The sequence below is a fragment of the Myotis lucifugus genome, unplaced genomic scaffold, assembly GCF_000147115.1.
Source record: "Myotis lucifugus unplaced genomic scaffold, Myoluc2.0 scaffold_4872, whole genome shotgun sequence".
Taxonomy (NCBI): Eukaryota; Metazoa; Chordata; class Mammalia; order Chiroptera; family Vespertilionidae; genus Myotis; species Myotis lucifugus.
Genome location: NW_005875920.1, coordinates 1 through 10,961, shown reverse-complemented (window position 1 = coordinate 10,961; position 10,961 = coordinate 1). Strand labels below are relative to the sequence as shown.

Below are 10,961 nucleotides of genomic sequence, written 5' to 3'. Positions count from 1 at the left end.
AAAAGTAATGCCTACTATAATTATATTATGAAAACAACCAGTTAATTTTCTCACCATTTACTTACCGTTTATCCTTAGCCTTTTCTAAGAAGTATTTTGGAGTTGTACTAATGCTCTCCCTTTGCAATGGCTTCTTAATCATTTTTTTCTTTTGTTTGCTGAAAGTTACAAAGAGAGGAAAGAACTAAATGAAGTGTAACTTAATTTAAAAGTTAAAGCTAAAACTAATTTTGATTCTTGTCACAAAGTTCATTTTTTATCTGCTCACTGATTTATCCACACTTGTATCCACTTTATATACTAGATTACCTAATAGCATTTACAGAGGTAACCAAAAGGGATGGTAAATTCAATCAATTTTAAAAGGCAGTGATTATGGCTAAAATATGTCCCATGTCAGCCTTATATTCTGTGCCAATAAGCATTAGAGTGTGATTTTGGCCAATTAACTGCTTTTTACCAGTTTTATGAACTAAAACAAAATCCAAATATATTTCACTCATATTGAGTAATTTTTTTAAAAAGTCTAAATACTTAAAATTTCAAGGATGAGAAAACTAGCAAGGTTTAAAAAACATACAGTATTCACAAAAATTTTACAAGGAAAATTTTTATCATAAATGTTCTAAAAGTTAGTAGTATTGTTAAAACTATGTGTAAGAATGTGAAAGCAAGAATGTATATACAAAGACAGAAAGAGAGGAGGTCTGGTAAATTCAAGACTGTACCTTAATAGTTTTTGGAAACCTTTTATGTATTCTGGAACAGGACATCCGGCCTGCTGTATAACATTGGCAACGCTGAAAAAGGTACCCATTAACATAAATTTGTATCTTATCAAACAAATGTTTATGAAGTTGCACCCTCTGCACAATATAAGAGGAACTAAAGCTATACAAGCAAGAAAATAATCCGGTATTTTAATGTATTATCAATTACCATCAGATATAATCACGTTGGATTACTAACGGAATGTCTGCTGGACTAAAATCAATGATTGATGCATAATTTTAGACAGCAGCTATTTCTGCTCAACATTTATTTTATCAAGCCCTAAAAAGCCTCTAAGCTCAACCTTGGATGAGAAACTGACTGAAGCCAGAGTCAGGCTTAAATCTATTAAATGATAGTACTTACTATGGGTTTTTCATGTATAGTAACTTATTCAATCTTCACAACAACCCTTTTAGTATTATCATTATCCCCATTTCTCAGATGAAAAATGGAGGTGCATAGTTACACTGATATGGGGGGTCATCAAATTCACATGCTTGGAGCTGCTGAGGAAACTTTAGGTGAATCTAGGTGGTTGGAATACATACTGCCCTACACATGCACATGTGAAAGTCTGCTCAAAGCAAAACCAAGGCTTTCAGAGCCACGGCTCAGAAAGCACAAATCAAAATCTTTGCCAAAACAGATAAACTCAAAGTACAAACTGCTTTCAGCCACAACTCATTTTTTTTTTTTTTTTAGAGTGGAAGAGAGGGAAAGACAGAGAAATATCGATATGAGATAAACACATCAATTGGTTGCCTCCAACCAGGGCCCAGGCCGGGAAGGAGCCTGCAACCAAAGTATGTGCCCCTGACCGGAATTGAACCTGGGACCCTTCAGTCCTCAAACCAATGCTTTATCCACTGAGCCAAACCAGTAAGGGCCACAACTCAATTTCAACTGTTAGAAATGTGATGTGTTACTGATTATCATCAGGCTAAATTTTCTGCAGGCAGCCAAAATGTAGGAAACTCAACCTCTATATTAGTATCTATAATAGGCTAAATTAAAATCCATGATTCTAAAATTATATCTATCATATGTTATCCAGGCCTCAAGGGGCTACAATTGAATAATATTGGCGTGTGCTCCTGCGACTAAATATAAAACTTTATCTGCCCCTAAGAGTAATGGGAAGGATGCACTATAGTAAGAATCTTGATGGGGCTAAAGAGACTGGGGTTAATTTTAAACTATTACTCATTCAAAAACCATAATATTACATTGTAAATAATTTCAACTGGTGGCTATTGGGAGAATTCTGAGTTATGAGAATTTTGGAATATTTGTTATTATTAACAAACTAGAGGGCTGGTGCACGAAATTCATGCATAGGTGGGATCCCTAGGCCTAACTGGCGACCAGGGCTGATTGGGGCCAGGCCGGAGAGGAGGCGATGGTCACCGGGCTGGGCGCAGAAGGAACAAATGCCAGCTGCCGATGCCACCATCGTCCGTGCCCCCACAACCACAGTTCCCTGCCCCCCCCCCCCTTCCCCTCACTATGGTGCCACCACCGCAGCAGGCAGACGGTGAGTTGATTGGGGCCTGCCGGCTGGGGGGAGGGACATGGCACGGGAGGTTGGCCACCGGCCCTTGGCAAAGGGGCTGCATCTGCCATCACCCATCCCTGGTTCCCCATCCCAGCCCAGCGGCCTGCCAGCTGTGGGGAGCGACCACAGGAGGTTGGACAGTCGAGGGAGGTTGGCTGTGGGAGTGCACTGACCACCACAGGGCAGCACTTGCATTAAGCATCTGCACCCTGGTGGTCAGTGCACATCATAACAACTGGTTGTTCTGGTCATTCTGATCGCTTAGGCTTTTATATATATAGACAATAATCGAAAGGCAAAAATAAGGCCTTTAGGTCATTTTTCCTTTTCTCATTGCTAAAATTTAGTTGACTACTATAGCAGAATTTTGGACAAAGATGTTTTGTAATTATCTGTTAACTGTGTATACATATAAGAATAATGAATCAACGTTGCCAACTTAACACGAAGTTATTTTTCCTAATTTACCTTCTTAATAATGGTTTATCATCTTCAGTGAAAAATGTAACAGCTTTTCCTTTATGCCCTGCTCTTCCAGTTCGACCTAAGAAAAGCCAGACCATTAAAAAACACTTTTTTGGGGAAAAGAGACATTCCAAATTCACATATAAAAGTGGATTTTTCACAGCACTAAAAAACTGATCATGTTTGTAGGGAATGGCACACGTGCTAAAATGGATGAGTGTGGAGGCAGGGGACCACTCACCGATCCTATGGATATATTCCACTGAGCTTGTTGGAAAGTCATAGTTGATCACCAAGTTCACACCTTTAAAATCAATCCCTCTGGCTAGCAAGGCTGTACAAATAAGGACCCAGATTTTTCCTGCTCGGAAGCTTTGGACTGTGTTATCTCTCTGGTTAACAGAACATATAGTAAATGTTTTAGTACCACTCTAGGAATGGAAAACATTTTTAAAATTTAGTTATCATTTTGAGAGTATACATCTGACTTTACCTGTTCCTGTGTTCTGTCTGCATGAATAACATCCACATTAATACCTTCATATATGAGCTCATGAAAAAGTTCTTTAGCCCTTTCAATGGACTGAACAAAAACAAGAACAGGTGGATTGAAACCCTAAAAAGAAATGCAATAATCAGTACACATAACCCATAATTAAGAATATAATCACAGTATTTTATACTATTTTAGTTCATAAAAGAATCCAATTCAATGTAGTGTACTTTCATTGCCAAATTTCTAGTACCAGTGGTCTAATCTGCCTACCTTCCTCATCATCCCTTCTCTATAATGAATTCTTTCCACCAATTTGAACTGTACTCTCCATCTTGAAAATTCCAATGATCTTGTCTAATTAACCCCTTTACCTTTCTACAGCAATGGATTCCTATTGCTTGAAATAATAATCTCTCGGCCTCTGTGCCTCAGAACTTTTTTGATTCTACTTAAAATGTAATGACTGTGTTTTTAATTCATTATCTATCTTAACTGTGGGTATTCCCCGAAAGCTCAGATCTTGGTTCGAAGTTCTCTCAATATAATATTTATCTTATTAAAGTCTCAGTTATAAACTACCAGCTCTAAGCAAATGATTTTTACATTTATATCATACTCTGCCTCTCTCTAAACCAACTTTGTATATTTTCAACTGTCTATATTAGGGCTTAATCTTTTTATTTTGGTTCATACAATTTTCAGAATCTAATGAAAGCAATGAAACTTTCTAATAGGCAACCACACATTTACACAAAATCTAACATGATTTTAGAACGTTCACAAATCTAAAGCTCATGTATAATCCTATGTATCTGTGAAAAACCTTGTATTTCCTACTGCTAAATGACGCCCTTAAGAATATTTTTAAAACTAACACATAGCATTTATTATTTGCCAACCACTATTATAAGTACTATATGTGTATTAACTCATTAATACTGAAACAACTGTAAGAGGTAGATATTATTACCCCCATTTTACAGATGAGGAAACTGGGGAACAGAGCTTAATTTGCCTAAAGCTAGGATTTCAATCCAGGTAGTCTGGCTCCAGAGTCAACACTCTTAACCGCTCCTGTTGTCACCAGGTACTTGCAAACACCTTTCCTGTTCATCCTCCAACTACTGTTAATCCTCCACTAAGGCTCTCACCTTTATTTATTTCTTCCTTATGTCTAACCAGCCTAACTTAATAGCCTGCTAATTGGTTCACTTTCAATCTCTTTTCATTACCACCCACCTTATATACCACTGTTTAATTGTCCTTAAAAATTATGTGGCCACACTCAACAATGTTCAGTGGTTTCTCTTACCTTGACCCTAACTCTCCTGTCCAAACTGATTATCTTTAATTCCACTATAAATGTTCTCCTTAGGTAACTTCTTCATTAGTCTCCAAACACATTCAATGTATTCAGCTCCAACTCTGAGACTTTACAACAGCTGCTCCTCCTGCCACTAATACTTCACTTTTTAATCCCACAAGTCCTTCAAGGCCCAGATTAGTAGCATTTTCCCCCAACCAATTCAATTCACCCTTATGGCCCCATTATAACTATATGAGTATTTGAGAAAAGCACTCTATAACCTTTTATGGCACTTTATCACAAACTATCTTACACAAGTGTCTTTATTTTAGCTCCTAAAGAAGACTAAACTCTAGGGGCAGAGCTTAGGACTTATATTTCAATAGCCTCCCCGCAACCCTTCAGTATGTAGCCTTTTAACTATGGCTTCTATTCAATATTTACTGAAGGGATACAAACAGAAAATTGTCCTACTCATTCTACAATGCCCCAGTTCAATAAGAAAGCAGCAGAGAAACTGGGGAAGGGGACAAGAGATGCAGAGGGCAGATACATATGCAGTTGTGGAAAAAGGCTTTCAGGGCATCAGGTAGGTCTTTTCCTAGCTTACCGAGCTGGGAATAGGAAGCTTACTATATTTGAATGGTGGAACCTCTCCACCTTGGGAGAAGAGCTGGCCCAAAGTACTTAACAATTTACCACTGGATTAGTAAATATGATATAGGTATAGTGCTCAGCCTCCCACTAATAATATAAGGCTTAGTGAACTTTATCAAAAAGATTAGTTGGAAATATACCTTTTTAATAAGTTCTCTCATAGCTAGAAGTTTTCCCGTTTCAGATCCAACAAAGAGAAGTTCTTGTTCTACAGTCTCTACTGCAGAATTCCTGAGAAGAAAACATACCTTATAGTTTGCAAGAGCCAATTTTTGCTTCCCTCCACCTGAAATTCCAAGTAAATGAAATAAACACTCCCTCCCCCCCCAAACTGGGATAATGCAGAACAATTACCTTGCTCCAATGGACACAGTAATGACATTGTCCAGGTTGAGTTTGCACCACTGCTCAACATCATATGCAAAAGTTGCACTGAACATAGCTCTTCTGACCTTGTGGGATGTGCAGGCCAGGAAAATAGAAGCCAGCTGGTCTCTGAACCCAGTTTTGCCATCTTCAAATAGTTTATCTGATTCATCTACTACCAGCCATTCAACACTAAGAAATAACAAGACAACTTGTGGGTATTAAACTAGAAGATCCAAGACATTTCACTAAATTGTAGGGACACATGAAGAAGTCAAACCATAATGCTGCTTCTCAGACCCACATACCATTATCACAAAAAGGTACAAGAAAAATAAGCAAGGAAAGGTAAAGTAAGATAAACATAAATTAATGTAACTATTCCATTAGCCTCCAAGATATGAAGTTCCATTAGCAAAAAACAGAGATCCACATAAACCTGATAAACTCCATCACCACTGCTGAAAATCTAGGGGAATTCTGTGCTAACTGCTTATGAGAATCTGTGACTTTCTTCCAGACCAGATAGTTATTTTCCTGTAAGTTTAATGAAACCATTATTCTCAGTACCAACATTTACTGAAAGCTGGTAGGTAGTAAGCTCCAAAGGGCAACTATACAAACAATTGAGGACAAAATATAATCAACTAAAAGAAAAGCACATATAAAAGACATTAAAATATCACCTGTACCTTGTTAAGTCTATTCCTGGAGGATCTCGTTTTAATAAATAGATTAGTCGATTTGGAGTAGTTACAAGAATATCTACAGAAAAAACAAATGGTACAAATTGCAAAGACAAGTTTCATCCCTCTTGAACTAGAAAATTAAGGCTCCTGAATTTTCAGTTAATAACCTGAAGTGAGGAGGCAGTGGTCATACTCACTACACCAACACAAAAGTTCTTCCCTGTCAGTAAGCTAACATACATATTTTTTTTATCCATCCTAGCACAAACTAGTATATCCCTTCTGTATTATATTTGATCTGTCCTCTCAGCTTCTAAGAGGCAAGAATACTATAATCCAACAGCTTGATTTTCAAACATGTTTTTCAAGGAAAATGCTTTTCTATCATTATTTTTTTAATCCTCACCTAAAGATATGTTTTTATTGATAACAGAGAGAGAAAGGGAGAGAAACATCGATGTAAGAGGGAAACATCAATCGATTGCCTCCCGTACACACCCTGGCACCCTGACCAGGTATCATATCTGCAACTTGGGTATGTGCCCTGATGGGGAATGGAACCTGAGACCTTTTGGTGTATGGGACGATGCTCCAACAAACTGAGCCACACTAGCCAGGCCAGGAAAATCCTTCTTTAAATGGAATTTTACTCAGAAGCTCAAGATACAAGATAGGTAAAAAGCAGATCCTCTGACTCATAAAGGTAGGGATGTAAGCTATTCTTGTCGACAAGAGTATTTCCATGGCATTTAGTATAAAGGAGGATTTCTCAACCCCAGCACATTGACGTTTTGGACCAGAAAACTCTGTTGTTGTAGTGGGCCGTCTTGTACATTGTAGGATGTTTAACAGCAGCCCTGGCTTGTGCCCACTACAGATTAGTAGCACCATGCCCCAGGTGTGACAATTTAAAATGTCTCCAGATATTGCCAAATATCCCTGAAGGGTGAGGTGGGGGTGGAGGGCAAAATGCCTTTGGTTGAGAATCACTAGTATATATTTATATAACTACTGGATGGGAGCAGGGAGATCTCTTTTAGCTTCTCTAAAAATCAAATTATATGCATGACTACACTTTAAAAACTTTTAGGTGTCAATTAGGATATTTGTAATTTCTAAATCCCCTTCATGCTCTACATCTCAAGCATGAATCCCTTACCAAATTTCTTAGATGATTTTGATCCAAATTTCTTGGCTGCAATTGCTGCTTTGTGGATCATGTGTATTCTGAATCCCATTCCCTCAGATATTTTTACTAACTCTCGATGAGTCTATAACAGAAAATGATAAAAACATCATCTGCTAAAATACCTGAATAAGAAGTATAATCTCATTTACATTATTAAAAAAATAAATCCTTTACAACTCCATAAATATCTGAAATTAAACCTGTACTAATGTGTAGATTAACCTGGAATCTCAGCAGTTTGGAACTTCAATGCCTAGTAAGATTCAGTAATTTCTTCAGGTCTAATAAACAATTTTCAACAGAAAAAAACAAAACTCATCCAATCTGTTACTTATTGTTTTTAGAATATAGTACTATTATAAAACTATTTCATACTTGGCATGTATTTCACATTAAGCACATGAAGGGTGGAGCATATAATTGTATAGTTTTACTTTCTCAAAAACTTAAATGAATTTTCATTTTTCTAGGTGAGAAAAATAAAGTTTAGAATGACTGTATATTACAGTAGCCTTTCAACTTCAAGGATCTTAGAGCATTCACCAAAGAAGTACAAATGTTAACATCATATTTTAGAAAATATTTGCCCATATGCAATAAGACATAGAAATGGGCTCTGTACAGAATACCTGACCTGACAAAAGACACAGGCCTTATTCTTTTGAGACCTTTCTATTACCCCCAAATAAGAAAGATGACTGAAGCAAACACCAAAACATCCTCTTCAGAAGCGAGCGGTCATACCTGGCTGGCAAGTTCTCGTGTTGGTGATATAATCAGGGCTCTGAAGCCTTTATTTGTGGGTTGTTTCAGTTGCATTAAAATGGGAATGCTAAAAGCCAAAGTCTTTCCAGAACCAGTAGGAGCAGAAGCCAGAAGTTCTCGACCCTAAAAACAGAGTATATTAAATTAACCAGTGAACAAATAATGCTCTCAGCCATAAAAATGTATGTGATAAATCCAATCATCCATGTTTTCATCACTTGTCTAACTTCTCTTATATTTGCTTTTCTAACATTATCTACCCCTGCCACCATCACCACAATGGAGTTTCTGAGCACTGCCACTGACATCCATTCGAACTGGGTAAAGAATGTGGATAACAAATCCAAAGATAATTTTCAACCTCAATTATTTCCATTATTTCAATTGTTCTTTCCCACTAAACTCTTTATCAATGCAAAATTACAAAACCAACATTTTGTGCTGATATCTGCACTGCTCACTCCCTGAGGAAGGTTTTAAATAAGTAACAAAATGGCTGAAAGAAAGAAAAAGTGGCCATAACCTGAGTGACAGAGCAATTAACAGGTGACAATCTTCAGTAAGTCACTGTGATTTTTAAAGCTTTAAGCTAAAGTCATGACAGAAATAATCTTAAATGAAAATTAAAAGCAAAGTTACTATGCATCAACAACATAATTCAAATGTATTTTCATTTCAGTTCTCAAAGAAAATGAAGAGGACCAGTATGGTATCCTATAACTACCAGAAATGAAGGCCATCTTGGTTTTGTAGGGGGAAAAGGTAGCTATCATCACTACCAAAAGAAACCTTAGAAAAACTTAATTTCCAAAAATCTAGGTTAACCCATACATCTATCAATAGGTGGATATGCAAATTGTGATACATTCATACAACAGACTATACTCAGTAACAAACTACTGATGTATGTAACATAGATGAGTCTCAAAAACAGTATGCAAAGTGAAAGAAACCAGAAATGAAATAATGAATGATTCCCCTTATATCACATGCTAGAAGAGGCAAATCTAATATATGGCAATAGCAATCAGAACAGTGGTTACCTCCGGGCAGGGGTGGAGTGAGGACAGAATGGAAAGGGCACAAGAGAATTTTCTGGGGCAATAAAAATGTTACATCTCTTCATTGGGGTGATGGTTACATAGGATATGCATCACTGAAACTCACTAAACTGTACATTTAACTATGTATTTTATTGTATATAAAGTATACTTCAATAATAAAAAGTATTGAGGAAAAACCAGTCAGGTTAGTACAACAATTCTGTATTTCTGAAATAGTTCCTGGAAATTATAAACTAAATCATGGATGAATAAACGGAACATAATCTCTCAGAGTGTTTACACTATAGTAAAAGGAAAAAAAAATATAATTAGTGCAATACATAGTAGTGTGAAGTATAAGACAAATGTTGCAAGAAAAAGAACACACTAAGTACCATGGAGACTTGGGTGATAGGGGAGCATTGGTAAATGAAAAAGATCACATCTAGCTGTAGTGATCAAGACAAGTTTTCAAAAGCACAGGCATTGGAGATGGACCTTAAAAGCAAGGTAAAGATTTCAACAGGGGGAGGAAATAAGGTAGAAAGGCAGATTTCAAAGGCAGAGAAAAGAGAATAAGCAAACACAGGAATGTCAGAGGCATTCTAGACCTTCATACTCACATGCAGCATAACTGGAATGGCTTGCATTTGGATTGGTGTAGGTGTTTGGAAACCTGAATCTAGAATGTTCTGAAGCAGTCGAGAATTGATTTTATATTCTTGTTCAAGTTGCTGAAATGTAGCAATTGGGTCAGGAAGATCAGTTCCTTGGATATGAATTTTGTGTTTATTCCGCAAGAAGTTTATCTGAAAAATGCAGTAAAGGAGTCACCATGGATATGGTAAAAAATATTGTCAGATGTTATAAAGCAACAGTCTAGGATAAGTTTTAGTAGAATATGAAACACTTTGCATTAATTTTTCATTAAAGTAAAACTCAAACTAATTAATCTTCCATCTTAACAAAACCATACTCACTTTTACCCACAGAGTAACCCAAGGACAGTAAAAAAAGTCACTAAGTGAGAAATTGGGGCTAAGACATTTTTCTAACCTTTTCTTTTCTGATAAGCTCCAACTTTCCTGAAGTTAGTTTATTTTCTTTTTTAACCTTTTTATCTTCAATCTTTGCTTCCACAGATGATATCCACTGTATGGTAGAACCTTCTTCTTCTGAAGTAATTTCTAAAATAATTTTTAATAAATTAAAAGATTTTAAGTGCAACATTCTAGGGTGTAGCAAACAGGCCATACCTTCACACAAACAAAAGAACAGTACTAGCTGTTGCAACTAGATAAAAGAAAGTATAGAAATTGGAAAGGAGAGGCAGGTTCTATATTGGTAAAAATCAGAGCTCTGAAGCTCATTCTCTTCCTTTTGTTAGTTACTTCAGCTGTGTAATATGTAGATGACTCTATACTTGAAAACAAGAGATTAGTTGGGAAACTACTTAAACAAAAAGAGGTTTCAATGAGGCAACCAGCTTTTTTTATATCCAAACACCAGCCAGACAGAAAATAAATAGAAAGAAAATAATTCACTTATAATAGCAATGAATGCAACACAGTACTTAAGGACTATCCTATATCCAAAAGGTAATAGGCAAATTCACCAAACAGCAGAACGACCGGTTGCTATGATGTACACTGATCA

At 36.6% G+C, this 10,961-nt stretch overlaps 1 protein-coding gene across 1 annotated transcript; it reads right to left on the bottom strand.

The window, feature by feature from the left end:
- Window positions 1-40: 40 nt before the first annotated feature.
- Window positions 41-10,574, bottom strand: LOC102422681 (probable ATP-dependent RNA helicase DDX52). Its single transcript, XM_014450899.2, has 12 exons — window positions 10,362-10,574; window positions 9,929-10,114; window positions 8,242-8,385; window positions 7,468-7,579; window positions 6,312-6,384; window positions 5,608-5,811; window positions 5,394-5,484; window positions 3,288-3,410; window positions 3,036-3,186; window positions 2,798-2,873; window positions 729-800; window positions 41-158 (listed from the first exon to the last, which is right to left on the bottom strand). The coding sequence occupies exons 1-12, from the start codon at window positions 10,557-10,559 to the stop codon at window positions 62-64; spliced, it is 1,527 nt and encodes a 508-aa protein (XP_014306385.1). The 5' UTR covers window positions 10,560-10,574; the 3' UTR covers window positions 41-61.
- Between the last annotated feature and the right edge of the window lie 387 nt (window positions 10,575-10,961).

Coding starts and splice junctions, on each gene's coding strand:
- LOC102422681 (XM_014450899.2), bottom strand. CDS start 10,559: ATGGCCTGTTTGCTACACCCTAGAATGTTGCACTTAAAATCTTTTAAT. Junction 8,386..9,928: donor CCATTCCAGTTATGCTGCAT/GTGAGTATGAAG, acceptor CTCTGTTTTTAG/GGTCGAGAACTTCTGGCTTC. Junction 6,385..7,467: donor AAAATCATCTAAGAAATTTG/GTAAGGGATTCA, acceptor TTTTTTCTGTAG/ATATTCTTGTAACTACTCCA.